This window comes from Tetrao urogallus (assembly GCF_951394365.1).
Source record: "Tetrao urogallus genome assembly, chromosome: 6".
In the NCBI taxonomy this organism is placed as follows: Eukaryota; Metazoa; Chordata; class Aves; order Galliformes; family Phasianidae; genus Tetrao; species Tetrao urogallus.
The window spans coordinates 43,209,410-43,227,738 of NC_136819.1; the positions used below are offsets into that span (position 1 = coordinate 43,209,410).

An 18,329-nucleotide genomic window follows, 5' to 3' on the forward strand; every position below is an offset into this window, starting at 1 on the left:
CAGAGCAGTGGCTAAAGCATCAAGACTGCTGAAATTCAAGCTTTTGGACAATGCTCTCAACAGGGACTGAATTTTGAATAATTCTGTGGAACCAAGCATTGAACTCAATGATCTTTGTGGTCCCCTTCTAACTCTGGATGAATGCCCTCTTCTTACCATCAAGGGAAGCAATCATCAGTTTAACAGCATAGAAGTTCCAGTAAGAACTTCAAACTCAAGTGCACGTTGAGTTATTTCTGTATAGGGAAGTACTGTTTCTATGAAATGAGAGCGTGAGCCCCATCAGCTGCCAAACCACTGTAAAGCCTGCTTCCCCAGCCATTCTTCCAATATGTGCAAGATAACTACTGACAAGCAGAACGGCTGAACCTAGATCCAGAAGGAATCTTGTTATGCAACTAAGTGAAAAACATTGGGAGTAAATGGAAAAGAAAGGAATGAGGCACAATCTTTTAAAAACAAATTTTAAGGAGAATCTGTTTCACCCACATTTTCTGAAAAGTTACCTCTGGAGCTGGATTAGCTGTATCCTTACGATTAATATAAGCTGTAACCACAAGTGCAGTTAGAGTAACCCATAGTGTTAATGGACAGACACTCCTCTCTGCCAGAGTGAAGGAATCTCATTGCCTTACTTCCCTGCAGCACTACAGAAGAGCAGTTCATACTTGTAAGTCATTCCAGATACATTTATGATTAATGCTATCAGGAAGCTAATGATAAAAATACCAATCTACAAAGCATGGCTGGGACAGCTTGTAGTAAACAAGGCCAAGGTTTATACAGTGTAAAAGAAGGAAAAGGTACTCAGTGCCTCTTCTGTCTTTAATAGGCAGATCAGTTATCCTCAGGCTACTCAGCCACCTGAGCTGGAAGACAGGGATGAGGTGCTGGTGCATGCCCAGAGAAAGGCAACAAAGTTGGTGAAAGGTCTGGAACGTAAGTCTTATGAGGAATAGCTGAGGGAACTGTGATGGCTTAGTATGGAGAAGAGGAGGCTCACAGAAGACCTTACAGCTCTCCACAACTCCCTGAAAGGAAATTGTGAGGTTAGCATCGACTTCTCCCACATAACAACAATAGAATGAGAGGAAATGGCCTCAAGTTACAGCAGGGGAGGTTCAGGTTAGATATTAGAAAAAATTATTCTCAGTAGGGAATTGGAACAAGCTGTCCAGGAAAGCGGTGGAGTCATCAACCCTGGAGGTGTTTGACAAACATGTAGATATGATACTGAGGGTCATGATTTAGTGGGAATGGTGGTGATGGTTTGATGACAGGATGTTCTCGTGTGCCCTTTCCAACCTTCATGATTATATGAAATACTCAACGACTGAGTACAGTGCAGAGAATATGAAATAAAAGAGAAACCCCATGACAAAGAAGTGATTATATAATCAAAAGCAGACAAAAACAGTTAAAGTATATGGACCTTAGTCTTAGTTCTGGCATTACCTAGTTTTGTGAGTGCCTGAATACAAACTTAACAACAAACTTAAAAAAAAAAAATGAGAGTAATGCATGGTATGCTATCAAAGTTTAATCTAGCAGATTATTATAGGGAACATTGTGTCAGTGAGAAAATTGTGGTTTAACCAAAAGACTGGTGTGCTAGTAGAGCACATAGTAAGGAGTCAGAATTGAAACCCTGACTGACGTAGATTTCTTCGTAACCTCAGATGGTTCATTTCCCATCCTATAAAGTATGAGTAATGCCATTTCCTAGGTACCTGTGAGAAGGATTTCATTTTTTACTCCCTGGCATTTGAGAGCTGGTAATGGAGTTCTCTGCTGAAATAAGTAAATAAATAGATAAATATATTTAAAATTAAATATATCTTAATTATCATGGAACCAACACCACTACAATTTGTCCTACATTTTCCATTTTTCCACCTTAACTGTACTCCATATAAGTATTGAAAACAGCACAGAACATTTAACGTGAGGCTGAAACAAGTACCTGAAGGAAGAAAACATCCTTCCTCTGACCAGAAATGAAGTTAATATTCAGCTAGAATTTCCTGAGCTACAGAAATAATTTTAACGATTAAGATTTAATGCGTTCTCAATTTAGTGCCAGCTGGCCAGATGAAGGTTACATTAAGCTCAGGTTGGGAGATGGCAAAGTTTCCCAAACACTAGCTTGTCCTTTCTAGTGACAGTGTTAAATGAACACTGACGACAGCAGGCTTCAGTGCTGCTGAGAAATTAGGGTGTACAAGAGGAAAGAAACATGTCTCTTCCTTGAGCCATACATGCCTCCTGCTGGCTAAATTTTGATTCTCATTTCTGATTTGGTTGACAAACCATATCCAGTTGAATTGGCTTATTTTACCTGAAATAGGAAAAAAAGTCACAGTGCTTTTTCACTTTGTAAGCCAAAATTTTTCATTAGAAACAAGAAATGATTCCTCTACCTTACGAGGAAAAGTTCATTCTAAACAGAAATGGGACTTTCTTTTTTTTCCTATGTTGAGAAAATATTTCATACAAATCTAGTTTCATTGGGAACTTCTTGCCTTTTATTTCACTGAGAAAAGAAAAACTCATTTTAGTTTGACTATCAAATTACTTCTTTCAGTTCAAAGGTAGACACTGGAAGTCAAAGATAAATAAATCTGAGCTCCAGTTTTATCAAAATTTAATCTCTTTTCCCGGCTGTTCTTAGCCAAGCAACTGAGTCTTTCCAGAATGTTTTGCCAGCCTTACACGATTTCATAACTAACATCTTCATCTAAAGGAACGTTTAAGTCTGATCCTAGCATAGTACTCCTTAATCTTACCTGTTTCCATTACCCTTTCCTAAATCGGGTGAAGATTAAGAAACAAATGTATCTTATTATTTAGCAAAGTTCGGCTCTGTAAATTTATTCCTAGTAACTGTCAGGTTATAATGGAGTGATTGTTGCAATGAATATGAACTACAAAACTCAGAAACAAAGTGAGTATACATGGACTCTAAATGAAACGGAGATACCAAAGAAGAAAGCCTCCTAGCACAGAAGAAACCCCACATATCCCTCCATTGCACTGTTTCTCATTTAATGATTAGCTTTGCAGTGTTTTATCGTTCACCTATTTCAATGCCAATAAAACATTCAAATCTTTGCCTAGCCCAAGGACACTGACATATCTGAGTTTATTGCTTAAGAGACTGACATTTCAACAAATGTTTTCTGATTGTCTGCTCTCAGGATACATATTGATTGTGACACAAGTTATTAACGATCGCATTAATGGACATGAAAATCTCCAAAGAGCCTGCAGTTCCTCTCGACAAGCTATTTTATTTTCTAAAGCTCTCAGGGATATTAGAGCTCCTTTTATGTTTCCATAAGCACCTTCAGAGTTTCTATTTCTTAGATTAAACTGACCAGTAAACTGCTGGAGTAACAAAGAAGTTCCCCAGCACATGCATCCTTCTTACTGAGAGTTTTGCACATGCAATACTTCTATACTTTTTTCTTTAAGTCTTCTTTCAGTGCCTCAAGGAAATCTTAACAAGCTGATTTTTCCATAATCTGGATGCTTGCTAGGAATTTACAATATGCTTTAATAACAAATAAGTCTATGAAGATCCATGAGTGTTTGAGACAGTCATTGCTCAAAAAACAAAACCTCAACAACAGGAATACAATGGTCATTATCGCACTCATAGAAAATACCTCAATTCTCCTGGCTTTCGTAGTTACCCTTCACACTCACCAAAACCTTACCTCAGCAACTACCTTGCGGGGAATTGACGTTAAGTTTACTATAGGTGGGCCCCTTGCTTGGAGTAGTAATGAGAAGCAAATGAGCAGGAATAGGAAATCAATGATGGACAAGAGAAACTGACAAGTGAAGACTGAAGCTATTTTACTGTTGAGGTAAATCGGCATGTTTAGGAACTGCCAAATAAGAGGTAAATAGATCAGATGGCTTTCATACATTACTAGCAAGTGGGTATGGCTAATCTATTAGTGCTTAGCCTGAGTAAGCTATTTATATATCTCATTAAGCTATGAAAGATAAAACATCATCAACCTAAATAGTAATTTGTATTTATAAGGCCAAAGAATGAAAAGTTAATTTTCCAGTTTCTTCTGAGAAACTTCAAGTTTCAGGGGGCTCTTCCTCCTTTTCTTCCCACGCAAAATCCAGTCGTTTCCTTCCCTTTAACAGCAGAACTATGCTGCTTGGTGTAAATTATTCTCAGCAGGCAGCTTTACAAGACAGAATCAGAGGAAAAGTATGGTAATTGCAGCCAACAGGTTTTTTGTTGTTACCGCTTTTTTTTTTTTTTAAACCTGACAAACTAAGTTTCTTTTATAAAAGTTGATAAATCAGAATGAGAAGTAGAAACAAAACAAAGTAATTGACTCCCCAACACTGCACACATCCCCCTCAACATGTAACTGCTCTAGGAATAAGTCCGGGCTACGCAGCTGAGCAGGCAGGTGTCTTTGAGACTCCTGCAGCTGTAGGATTAAACACTTCAATGTAAATATGATAGAACAACAAACGTACATTTTTCTGAAGTTATTATTCACTGTAAAACTTGGTGTTACTCAGAGAGTGTTCATTCCACTTGTAAAAAAAGACCAACTCGCTCTTTCTTTGTGCTTACGCTCTCAGAAAATCTGTACGGATTGATACTAGAGATTAATAGCAGCTGGCCTTTTCCTTTCTTGGTTAGCTCTGAAAGATTAGCAAGAAAATAAATGCAGTGAAGATACCTTTATTTTCACTGGTATCACCTGTAAAAACATGAAATGCCCAGGAATCCTGATGCATTCATGGCAATAGTGTTTTAAGGAAAGGCATTTGGTCTGCACAGTTTCCTTGTTCTTGTTGTTTTTTTCCTGTTTTGGTTGAACATGGAAGTCAATGGACAGCTTTTACAATCAGAAGGGTCAACACAGTGGAAGGAAGATACAGGAGTACAGTAACAAAGGAGCTAGCATAAATGGAACAGTACAATGCAAAAGTACTTACCTGTTACTGAAGATCTAGGCTCACAAGAAAAATACCACCAGAGATCTTCCCGTAGTTGCAGTCAGCCCTGAAATGAGGTCTAAGAGAGGTACAGCCAGGCTCCACCCCTTCTGGTCACAAGCCAAATTGCCTTCACCTGTGCTCACAGGGCTGACCGGTTCCTTTCCACAAGTGCTCAATCAGTGATTCAGGCTGTGACTTAACATTTATCACACAACTGCATCAAATGACATTTAGATTTCTGTTTTAAAATCAGACTACTTTTGTCATTTTACGTTTTACTTTTTTTTAATGTTGACTCTTGCGACACCATCAAGGGAGCATCATCAAGAAAAACATCAGCACCTTGTGCTAGAGGGGGAAGAAGGAACAACTTGGAGGCAGTCCTACATGGAAGAGGGCTCTGTGAAAATGATCTAAAGCTTTGCTGGAAAGCATCTTGACACCTGCCTGCCCAAGCAATGTGCTGTGTGATCTGTGTGGGGTCTTGCATTGTGCACTATTCACTTTTAGTATATTAGTCCTGAATTCATAAATTTTGAATGTAACTTTAATCTTTTTTTTGCCACATTGTAACAATTCATTACAAAAATACCCGATGTTATGCAAAACGCCGGACTGTACTGAGGAAATAATGGTTCAGCAAGAATATTTGTGCCACTCTTTGTATTCTGCATCCAGATTTTGGAGCAGAAAAAAAATACTTCACAACTTGTAGCAGAACCATTCTATCATGTTTTTTTCTCACTATCATTCCCAATCACCTCTAGGAGAAATTAGTGGGACAGCTGAACAGATAGATCAGCTTGCAAATTAAAAGACCTTTAGTGTACCCCAGGCAACAGATGACAGAGTCAGAGCAAACAGCTGAGGCAAAAGTCATGCCTTGGAAATGGGAGATCAGGTGAGCAGGCAGAATGAGAATTTGCATAAACTAGAAAGCGCTAATATCTACTTAGAATCATAGAATCGTAGAATCACAAGGTTGGAAATGACCTGCAAGATCATCTAGTCCAACTGCCCTCCCATTACCATTGCTACCACAAGCACTAAACCATATCTTGTAGCTCCTCATCCAGATGCCTCTTGAACACTGCCAGGAATGGTGACTCCACCACCTCCTTGGGCAGCCATTCCAGCGCCTGACCACCCTCTGAGAGAAAAAGTTCTTCTTTATGTCTAACCTAAACCTCCTCTGATACAACTTGTGGCCATTTCCTCGGGTCCTGTTTGTTGCCTGGGAGAAGAGGCCAAACCCCTTTTTGCATTAGGAAATTCCTCCAGATATCTTGGCAAATATTTTCTATGAAGAGAGACTAGGAAAGGGAGATGGAGCCTCTTCATAGCCCTACTTCTTACCTTCCCACTGCCTAGTTGCCAGGTGCAGAAACACATAGAGATAGAGCTGGCAGTTTGTGTCTCTTTTTAAACACAGCAGCCCAACACCACCATTTCCACTTCCCAAGTTAGAGACCCAGAAAACACAACAATCTGGTCTGTCAAACAAAGATAAAAGATAGGAGAGGCAAACACAAATGCAAAAATCAGGCAATGGTGAGGCTACCTGCAGTTCTCTGTTTTCCAGTGTAATACACAGAAGATAAGATTAATTACATCTTCTCTGCTTTTGCTGGATGATAGGAAAAAAGAGAGGGAGAAAAAAAAAAACAGGAGAAGTTTTTTCATCACCCAGAAGGTCTTTGTTGCAATTTTTTTTTTTTAATCTTTGTAAAACATTACATCATAGAATAAAGACAATAGCAGCAAAACTTATCAAGATGGTACAAGCACATTCTGCTTTGTACCCTGGTAATGACATTTATGAAATTATCCCATATCTGAAAATGCCTTCCAAAAGCACCATAAAATCTTACAGAGAGGAAGAGGGAGAGAGACAAAAGAGTAGACAGAACATCTTTGCAGGAAGATTTATCAATTACTTATACTACAATTTGAAATTGATCGGGAAAAAAATAAATCAGCATCCCACCAAAATGTTTCCCCAAATTTTAGGAAAGGTTTTTTTTTTCTTTTTTTTTTTTTTAAATGTAGGACTGAAAATGCCTAATCATGATTTCTCAGATGAGTCTACAAGATCAAGATCAAATTCTAGTAGAACTTGGAAAAAAAATCAGTCTAAAACTACTTTGGAACACTGGCCTGGGCAAATTCAAATTGTTGCAAAGCTGTGATCCAGACACAAATCCTGCTTTTTTCTAATAATAGTTATATATGACTTGAGGATCTGGGAAACAGCTTAATGGTAGGAATAAGGCCAGTCTGTTCAGTTTGCAACTCACAACTGACATTGTAACATTTTCTTTTTAAATGTTCAGCTCTCACAAGGAGAAAGAGTGTGTGGGTGGAATATATTTGGTAGACAAAAATATTCTCTTACGTGCCACATATTTCTTGTCTGCAATTTGCTGTCAGAGAGTTCAGCTAAAGAAAGCAAACCCTATTTGCCTCAAAGGAGAATCTCTAGAGAAATGTCTCCTTTCCCCAAAAGCAGCACCGGTATTTCCTAGTGGTGAGATGTGGGCTGAGATGTGACTTTTTATGCAGATGTAAGGGAGCACAAAAAAACACATCTACCTGTATGGAATGGGAGGCATCACTGCTAAATGTGTGTGCCAAATCAGATCATATGTGTCATGTGGAAGGCAGGCACATGCATTTGCACTGTCTCTTCTCAGTCAGTTCCTTAGCACTTACCAGTACTGTGGACAAGACCTGACTTTAGAGTGACCTATTCAACCCAGCATGATCCAGCACACAGAGTATGTGTTGGCTTCAGTAGCACAATCTCAAATTATGTTTTGCAACTACTTTCTCTTACTGTTTGATTTCAGCAGTACGAGTCAACGTGGTCTAGCATCATTATGTACTTCAGTTGTGTTGGCAGGAAGAAAATATTCTGTTCCAGATCATCAATTTATTAAATAGGCTAACTGCTACTGGTAGGAAAGAAGACAGAGACCCTGGGAGGAATTAGGCTATTTAAAAGAAATTCCAAATCTGCATTTTTGTGATATTTCAGGAAACTAGTTGCATACATAAACCCTCAAGCCTCTATTTGAGTTCCACAGAGTTGTGCTGATTGGCATTTGTGTTTTCATTGGTATTTAATTGCCTAGGGAAGCATCTCTGAAGCTGGGCTTATTTGTGTTTAGTACTGATATAATGCTATCTCAGTAAGTTTGAACGGCATTTTAGAGTTAAAATAGCAGATCTTCACACTGAAAAGCTTAAAAATAGCACACTAGCTCCACTTTACTGTGCCAACTTTGATGGGAGCAGATTTTGGCCTTAGACCGGACAAAGCATAGTTTAGAACATACAGATGTATAGAAAGGATCGAAGCAAATCCCAGTCATCCTTTTAATTCACATCTGTTTAGTAGAAGACTTCTTGTTCTAGTTTAGTTTGCAGCATAAAATAAAGCTCAGTCTTTGCCTCTTATTTCTTTTTAGTGGATGATGGGAAAAGTGAGACTATCAGACGTCATGCTACCCGACAGCACAAGTAAGCCCCTGAGAAATCAAAGCTGGCAAACACACAAACAGCCCATGTACAGCATAAACACAAATTCAGCAGGAAAACAGAGGTTAAATACAGGATTTTTAACATCCCGTACTCACAGACATAGTTTTGTTCATTCTTTCAGGAGAATTTTGCAGAAAGACTCTGGCATAGCCCATTATTGGCTTTGGAAGAAGCAGACTTCCACTATAGACATCATAAAACCAGACAGCAAAAGCTCAGATGATTTATAATTTCACAGCAACAATCAAAATCAGATTTCATTAATATAAATCACTGCTTTTTTATTTAATATTATTTCTAATAACGTGTTGATTAGAAATAATGTTCCTTGTGAAAGGATGATGAAATTCACGGACTGTCGCGTGGATGAAGTTATAAACTTTTCCATAACTACTCATGCAAAATCTGCACAAGTTCAGTGATAGCTAATGGTTGAAGAGGATCCCCAAAGGAGCATGCCAGAATTCTCTCACACAAGACAGAAGAGAACGGGATTGCAGAGCTGAAAGCTGTAGGAAACCAAACAGGTGAGTCTTCCTCCATGTGTGAGGGCTACAGCTACATAAAATCCATGTTTCCTTCATTCTTTCCCATGTCAAGTCATGATGTGCTCAGTGCAGGATCTGAGAGTTTAAGTCAATACATCACCCTTTTTATTGATTTTATTTTTAGGCTGCTGTGAAAGGTTGTAATTAAGAGCAAAAAGATTTGATATCATTCAGACTCTTATGCTAAACTTGCAATAATGGCAAGATAGCCTCACTAGAAATAATATTAGACTTTTTTCTAAGCATTTTTAGGATGAGAATTTTAACCACAGAAACACTTGATGTTTAAAAAGAGACTTTCTCCCAAGCTGTTATATACAATTATAACCAAGAGATGGTATCTGCAAGGGGAGAAGCAATTTAAGACATTAAAATATCATTTCAGTTTTCAAACATTTCTGTCTGCCCCCCTATACAGTACACCTTTTTCACTTCCAACATTGTTATAATAATGGATGTGTACTGAGGTATCTAACAAGCAATCACATGAGAGAAAATATTTACTCAACAGTAGGTGGAAAGTTTTCTCAGCAAGTTTCACAGACACAGAAAAAGGGATGGGAGTATTTTGCTTTCATGTAAAAGGTCATCCACTGCTCTGTTTCATATCTCACTAGCAGTTTATTTAGCATTCCCTTTGTCCCTGAAACAATCATATCTCAAACTAGAAGTTGCTGAAGACACAGTCTGATAAAATGTCAGCCAGACTCGTGCATATCATAGCCAGGGAAGTGAGCCACAGATACCATCAGCTAGAATCTGGACAGGACAGACAAAGAATTCAGAAAATTTAGAGATGAAAAATATGCACATTATCTCATCAGAGCAATCACTTCTGAATTTGGCCATTGAACACTGCTTCCTCAGTCTCTTTGTCCATGCTGGTGTGTTTTCCATGGTTTGCCTACTAACATCCTGCTCAAGTTCTACCAGATAACAGCTTTTGCATTACTTGCCGAAATACACTGGCTATGACTAAGATTTATTTTTCACATAGAAGAAATGAGTCTCATATATCCTTACCTATCCTTAGTTGTCTGTGCATCTATACAGGACTTCTCCATTAAAGGAAAGCACTTCTTGTGAGCATAGCTCAGTTGAGGAACAAATAAAGCTGCATGTATGATGTTGTTTCAGGCATTTGATAGCCAAGGGGAATTGCTAGCACAATCTACATGCATTGTAGGCTTTCTGGTTCAGATGAGTTGCTCCTGTGTGCCTGATTGTCCTTATAAGTGAAGTGCAGTACAATGTAACCTGGCAGAAAAGGACCTAGGGGTAATGGGCAATAGCTGGTTGAACATGATCCAGCAGTGCTCTTGGGTGGCCAAGAAGGCCAGTGGCATCCTGGCTTGTATCTGAAATGTGTTGTCAACAGGATCAACGATGTTTTCGTCTCCTTGTGCTTGGCACTGGTGAGGCCGCACCTCGAATTCTATGTTCGCTGTTCACCTTTAGGCCCCTCGCTACAAGAAAGACACCAAGGTCCTGGAGTGTGTCCAAAGGAGGACAAGGAAGCTGGTGAGGGGTCTGGAGCATGAGTCTTACAATGAGTGACTGATAGAACTGGGATTATTTGGTCTACAGAAGAGGAGGCTCAAGGACAACCTTATAGCTCTCTACAATTCCCAGAAAGGAGGTTGTATTGAAGTGGACATCGGTCTCTTCTCCCAAACAAGAGACAGGACAAGAGGAAATGGCCACTGTCCCTGGAGGTATTAAAAGACTTGTAGATATGGTACTTAGGGACATGGTTCAGTGGTACATTTGGCAGTGCTAGGTTAATGATTGGACCTGATGATCATTAGAGGTCTCTTCCAACCTAAACGATTCTCATTCTATGATTCTAAGATTTGCTTGCCTGTGGTGCTGGAGACCCACCCGCACCCAGGAGTGCCAGGAGGCCCAGAGTTTTCGTACACTGAACAGACCTGCTTCCTGCTGGCCCTGCTCACAGTATGAGGAGGACATGCGAGGGTGGCTGCAAGCTGCAATCCATGTCACAGTGTAGCAGAGCATAAGGCTGTGTGGCATCAAAGCCTCCAGCAGCAAGGGCAACTGTGGAGACAACTGAAATTTCCCAGCAGACCAGGCTCACCTTCCTGCCTCCAGCAAGCCGAAGCCAGAATGCAGCTCTTCACCCTAAGAGATTAATCAGTGACCTACACAGAATGCAATTTCTGTTGAATCTCATTGAGTTAAAGCAATCCCATATGACCTGAAAATTTTCAAATTTTTTTTTTTTATCCTTAATGTTCAGACAGATAATAGAATTACAAAGATGATATTTCAAGTGAAGTAAAACAGCAGACAGAACATACTAAGAACTTCTTTCCTCCCCTGCACTTGTGATACTTGGCTCACACCTGCAAATGGTGAAGAGCAAATCAGATATACAAATATGCATACTCAGAATTTGCATTTACATTGCCATGCTTCTATTCACAGCTATGGCGATCCTATTCAGGTGGCCAGTTGGATTTTGAGGTGATTCATTATGCACAGAATTCCAGGAACTACCACAGAAATGGAACATGCATTTTATATATTCAGATATGGGCATGCAATTCCAAAAGTCTGTGTCTGTATGACCTGCCAGTGTCTGTATGTGTGACTAATAATGCTTACCATTGTATACCCTTATACCTATAAGCCTACAGCTTAAATTGCAGGACTATTCAGGACTTTGAGAAGGCTTGGGGGAAGCATTGCTGGTGCAATCATGTATTTCATTTCCGGCATGCAAAATTGTATATCTGCAGTGGCAAACACAGTAGCCCACAGGCTAAGACTACCAATACTCAGCATTTTTTTGGTAATTTCTATCAGTTATTTTGCAGCCTTTTGTTTGAATAATTACTATGAAGTCTAGGGACATTTGTGTTTCTTATATGTGTCCAGACAGCACAAATGATTTTTCTTTTAAATGCCCACAGTTTGGTTACTTTTCACTTTTGTTTAGGAATGCAGAGTGCTTGTGTTTAGATTTATCAAGAAAGAAGATAACGAATGTCAAACAAATTTATACCTGAAAGGAAATAAAACAAGTAAGTCAAAATGCTTGTTTAAAAAGTTACAAAATATGACAGCATTAATGGCACTTAAAGCTCTAAGCACTTATAAGATTACCACCATATTTTTCTCAACCTCTTTTCCTAAAATTCTTCTTCATTTTTTTTTTTCTTTGTTTTTTGTTTTTTTTTGGGTGGGGGGGGGAGAGGGAGGGCGGGCGGGATTTTATGTCTGCAGCTCATGTCTAAACCCAAACCTAGCAAAGGGGGCATAGAGCCCTGAGATTCTATGGTTTCCCTGGCCCTCATTTGAATAATGTATATGCTCTTATATCTATTTTTAAAAATTCAGATTCAGCTACAGAGAACAGCAGTTTGCTGACATGCAAAAGCTATAGCTTTCTTTCCGTCTTTGTAGTCTTACAGCATTAAAATTGAAGTTTATTTCAGTGGTAGAAAGTATGAAAGAGAAATTCCTTTTTTAAAAAAGTAGTTTGCCCACTGTTTTATACACCTATCCAAATATCAGTAAATAATACTTCTCTTCTTTTAAACAACATATCTCTAGATGTTGCAATTTCTTCATATGCGAGTTTACACTGGATATTTCCTGTAGGAGAAAAAGATCCATTTGTTTCTTTTCTTTCCTTTTTTTTTTTCTTTCTTTCTTTTTTTTTTTTTTTTTTTAATCACTGCATCACTGGTTAAGATAAATACCCACAGAGTTGTTTGCTTTGTTTTGTTTTGTTTTCCTTTTTTAATGAAAAAAGTAATCTGACCCTTAAATGTGTCCGTGTTGATTTTTCAAACCAGCGTCCGGCTGGTGGCTGCGTCCATTGACATTCTTTTGGAGTTTAGAAAGATAATGCATCTGGTTCAAAAATGGAAAAAAAATCTAGCTTGGATCACGTGCCAAAACGTAAACTAAGCCTTACTGAAAGTTTCTAGTTTGCTCCAATTATTCCTCCTCTTTTTAACCACCAGGGGAAGCCTTAATGAATACATACTCCATTACAAAGACACGTTCCTTTTCATCCCTTTCAAAGGCTCTTCTTATGTAACTACCCTTTGTCTAATATTATGCTGTGGTCATAGCACTCTGGTGGTATTGCCATAGTTCCGTCTCTTCCTCTGTGTCTTGCCCTGGTAGTCTTATACAGGCTGAAATTTCCATGTGCGTAGCTTTCTGTTGCCATTCTTCAGTGCTGTCTTCCTGATTTGTTTTGGCAGAGCAAGCTTGAGTCTTTATGGCACAGTGAAATATTCTTCGATGCTATATAATTCAGACTGAATAAGGAGTCTGTATAAGGCACGTGTCTTAATATATATACGTATATAAAAACACTAACATTGTTAATTCAAGTCAAGCATCTTTTACATTTAATTTCTGTCTTCAAGTAATGCTTTGTTTTCATGTTCCCTTTCTTTGGTTTCAGTGGGGATCACTCCATTCTCCAGGTCTGAGTGCTGCTGGATGCAGTTGGTCAGGACTGTAGTGCTAGAAGAGTTCTCAGAATTACACATCTTCTCAGTCTCTTCTTCCTTTTTTTCTTCATCCAAGGAGTAGTTTCGGAAGGTCTCATAAATTTTACGCACATCCTCAGGGATGGTCTTTTTGATGTCTTTGTTTTTCCTTTTGGTCATCTTAGCAGATGATCCAAATTTGTTAATGATGTTGTCCTCAGATGCCCCTTGCCCATGCTTGTGGAGTTGATCGGACCCTTTAAGGCGTAGGTTGTTAGGCCTGTTGTTGATGCTTTCCTGAGATGAGGCCTTGAAGCGTCCTGTTTCCAAGGCAGTGAAGACTGAGCGCTTCTCTGGAGACAGCATATCTAAGGAATGGGCTCGCTGGTCCAAGCCCAGGCGTCGGCGCTCCATGCTCCGGATGGTGGCTGCCCTCTGAAGTTTGTCATGGATCTCCACGCTGAGCCGCCGCCGTGTCTCCCTGAACTCAGCTGTCACATTTGCTTTCCACTCAGCTGCATGAGCTTTTATTTCTCCAACCTTCACCACAAGAAAAAGAAAGAATAAAAACAAAACAAAAATAAAATTGAGTGACATTCATTTCTATTGAACAGTAGCACAAGAATGTTTTTTGTCTGGCATAGAATTGGAGACAAGTTTCAACTCCAAAGCATACATCTGGGCCCAGTTTTCATCAGCACAGTGTTTATACTAAGACAGGCTTTAAAATTACCAACCAGTGACTAGTAAATGGCATACGCAGCATATCACTGGGCTGCCTGTTTCATATTTTGCTATCCTGCACATTTTACAGCTGTTTTACTCTGGGAGAGCTCTTCATGCTAATCCCTCCCTGGCTAAGAACAAAATTCCTGACTTATAATGTCAGCAGTAGATGGTTGGGAGAAGGCAGAATTATTCACATGTAGTTACAGTAATATGCCTCAGAACATTATAGCACCCAATATAGCAGCACAGTAATGTACTTTCCCATACTGCTCATGGTTCAGTCCCACTGAACGTTCTGTTCATTGCCACAAAGCAAATAATGTTGAGAGTATCTATTGGATGACTTCAAGTACTCCAAAATCCTTCTGATACATACAGTCTAGGGTAATTTATATTGGACAATTCTGGCTGACTCTAATAGAGGTGTACATTGCATAACTGTTCAAATACTACCACCACATGCCATCAATAAGCGTGCTGATTCATGAAGAAATTTTCAAAACACATCAGTGTTCTGTGTGAGAACCATCAGCATGTCTTTAAATGTCTCACTGCTGTTCCATTTCACTGCTTTGCACCTGAGAGCACAATAATGACTAAGAATAAAGCACTGACATGTATTAAACAAGTACTTCTTCTGAAAAGGGAGGGAAAAAAAGATAAATGATCAAGAAATATCTCTTCCAATACAGGCCTTTTCTAAAGTTCAGCTAAAGAAGAATAATTTCAGGAGTATGATGTCTGCAGCTGCCAAGGTAAAGGGTGCCATGGTCTGAACTCAGTTTCTCCATTCAGTAGTCCTCAGAGTATTATCTTTGGTTCCTCAAGCCAGATGAAATGGTCTCTACTTAGAACTGAATTAACTGTGGTAGCAGGTATCTCATATCCACCCTGAGAGCTCAGACTCCCACCTTTGGTTGCCACAGCCAAGCACTGCAGCTCTCTTGTTGCTCATCAGTCTGACAGCTCTTTGTGAATCCTTTTTTATTCATGAGGATACACTGTGTCTCAGACGGCACAACTGCCTTCATAAATGATAAATAACTTTAACTCTGCCAAATTTTGGTTATTCTTGCTCTTTGGCTAACTCTGCCAGGTTAGCTTTGCTGTGGAATACAGGAAGAGATTGCACTAAAAATTGAAATCATATCAACCCTCTGTCAACAGGCTTTAGGTTTGGAGGTATGATAATTACCTTTCAATGCTCTTATTCTGAGCATTAACAATATTATCTTTGGAACATGGAGGACATGATCAGAGTGAAATGAGCCATATTTTCCCTGATGTTGACAACTCAATGTCTTAATTTTTAATAATGCAGTACTCAATAAAGGACCTAAATCTAAACCTTCATTCAGAACCATATTCTTTGACATAGAGAATGTGGGAAAAGTCAGTATAGAGCATGAATTAAAAGCAAATTATTGTTTAATTAACAGAGCCAACTAATGTCTTTAAATCCACACACCTCTAATTTTAGAGAGAACACTTGAAATTTTTATCACAGTTTTGTAACTCGCTTCAGAGTGAAGGCTGGCCTCTCTTCTTCATAAATGCAGACCTACTGGTGTGTTCTATGTATTTAGTAATACTGACAGAGGTGTAACAATCTAGCTTTGTTCAGTTGCTTTTTTCCACACTTTGTGAAGGAGATAAAGATCAGAGCTAAGAGAACACAAAAGGCTGCCAGTGGAGGCTATACTGAGCACTAGTCAAGCAGGGGAGTATCCTTTTATAGACAAAAAGGAATCAGGCAATTAGAGCTCTCTTATAAAATGACAAATCACTGTGATATTAGTCATACCTCTTCTTTTGTCTTCTTGGACAGGACCCTTAACCAGTCTCCAATCATACTCAAAACAGCAGCAAAATAGGCAAGGCCAACAAGGATCCAGAACCACACTAAAGGTTTATACCACTCTCGATAATGGATGTCAGCATTTCCTCCTGAAATAAGCATAAACTTCTCTTTAGGAAACATATGATGCCAAAATTGACTACAAAATTTCTGCAATTCTGAGAAATTTCTGAAAATATTTCTTAATTCTTGCCAACACCACTGTACTTCTAATAAAAGATAAGAGATCTGTCAGGTGGGAGGAACAGACTGTTTTTAATTTAAGACTAGGAAGTTACATACTGCTCTACTGCTATGTGATCTGTCAGAGCACCTAGTAAACCTCTTTCCTTATATTGCTGAGACAATTCAGAAGCAAGTCTCAAATTCCTGCTTTGATAATACATGCAACAGCACAAATACATTCTCAAGAAAAAATGTATTACAACTTGTCTTCCTTATTCTGAACTACCTGCAACCTGGTAGTTTGGAGACTTCACAGTTCAACCTTCTCAAATGATATTTTCCAGATTCTTTGGCTTTAAATAAAAGATTCAGAGATTTCTGTGTAGGAGACAGAAAAGTAACTTTCTCTACCAAATCAGGATATCTGACAGGAAATCAAATCTATATCAGTTCTGATAATAAGGATATGCTGTCTGCTTGGATGTAAGTTATAGGGATGAATTCTCTGGCCAGCAACTCTAGAGGAGATATGGGTCAAATGAAGCAACAAATATCACAAACAGTTGAGGATGGAAGGGACCTCTGGAGGTCATCCAAGCCAACCACATTGCTCAACCTAGTGAAGATTGTCTTGGTTAGAAGGGAACCAGACACCAACTTTTATCTTCATATGGCACTGAAAAGCTTTTAGGATTTTCCTTCAGTAAAGTACTCCAACAATACAGCTCAGAGTTTCCACCTGAGCATTTTGCAGTCATTTCAGATTTCAGTTCTATAAGCATTTTAATTTTATCCAGACTGAGCATGAGTGTGTATAAAGCAGCTGAACATTCTCAAGAAAGCTCAGATATTTGAGTACTGGCAGGGACCCAAATATGTTTTTGATGCTGATCTCTCCTCATACACTATATGAATCACTCTCTTTTTCTAGTCTTTGAGAGTGTAAAACAATAGTAGATAGGGGCTGCTGTTGCTATGGTACAGTGGGGCTATTCTAATCACACACGTCCCAGCAGAAGCTTGTTATGGAGCAGATTGTCTGGGTCTGTCTTACAGACTAATGAGCCAAGTGAGAAAACATGAGACCACTTCCTTCAGCCTATAAAATATTCTGGTTTTGTTTTTGTTTTTGTTTTTTTTCCAGACTACAGCTATAATTGTATTTCCAACAGTAGAACAAAAACTTTCCCAGTTTGCCAAGAATTGAGACATATTTTAGTGGAATAAATCAGTGTAGCTTCACTGATGCTGCTTTACCCAATACGGTATAACATTTTCTCTTTGATATTGAAGGGATAGAGATACGGGGATGAAAGTAACAGAAAATAAAAGTAACAGAAAATCTTTCTCAAAACCAGCGATGAAACCCAGATTTCCTGGTGATCACCTGCCTTAAGCTCTTATCATGAGATCATCTTTGAAGTTTTCTCATTCAGGGTTTCCATTTTTGAAAAATTCTGGTTAATAACCACCCAGCTGTGGATTATATTGTCTTGATTATATTGAATATACAGCAATTTAAAATTTAGTACTCTGTTGATCTTTTACAAATATATTATTCAAAAAAACACTATCAATGTGTACATGCCTAAGAAAAATATTGTTAATTATACTGTGTTTTGATACCACAAAGCCAGAATACCAGTGAGGTTCTCTTCACACTTAAGTGGTTAAAGAGGACTGAGTTCATACAGTTACTTTCAAATCTGGATTTTTTTCATATCTGGGGCTTTGTTCAGTGCCAATTTTTCCTCAGTAGTTCATGTCTTCTATACCACTATGTCAGAAATAAAAGAGGGTCAGAGTGTTATCTACAAAAAGACTGTATTTGCTGTTTAGCAAAGAAAACTTTACATATTCTTGTTTCTGCCTTTGATCTTTTGCTCATTCATATTTCACTGATGTTTAGGAAATAACAAAACAGAAGCATTATATGTCTGTGCATCTTAATGCTATAATTAGTATCACTAATAATCCAATAATCACTAGTAATCCAATAGTGGCGAAAGAAAGCTCATTTATTTTAAC

The 18,329-nt window shown here is 38.6% G+C and overlaps 1 protein-coding gene across 1 annotated transcript in view; it reads right to left on the reverse strand.

Moving 5' to 3' along the window:
* Positions 1-13,465: 13,465 nt before the first annotated feature.
* The window catches only part of KCNK10 (potassium two pore domain channel subfamily K member 10), a gene marked incomplete at both ends in the record, with an annotated part of 55,634 nt that continues 50,770 nt past the window's right edge, over positions 13,466-18,329 (reverse strand). Inside the window, 2 exons of the mRNA XM_079536820.1 lie at positions 13,466-14,089; positions 16,083-16,225. Coding sequence (XP_079392946.1) covers positions 13,466-14,089; positions 16,083-16,225 — 767 coding nt within the window. The remainder of the gene's footprint in view (positions 14,090-16,082; positions 16,226-18,329) is intronic.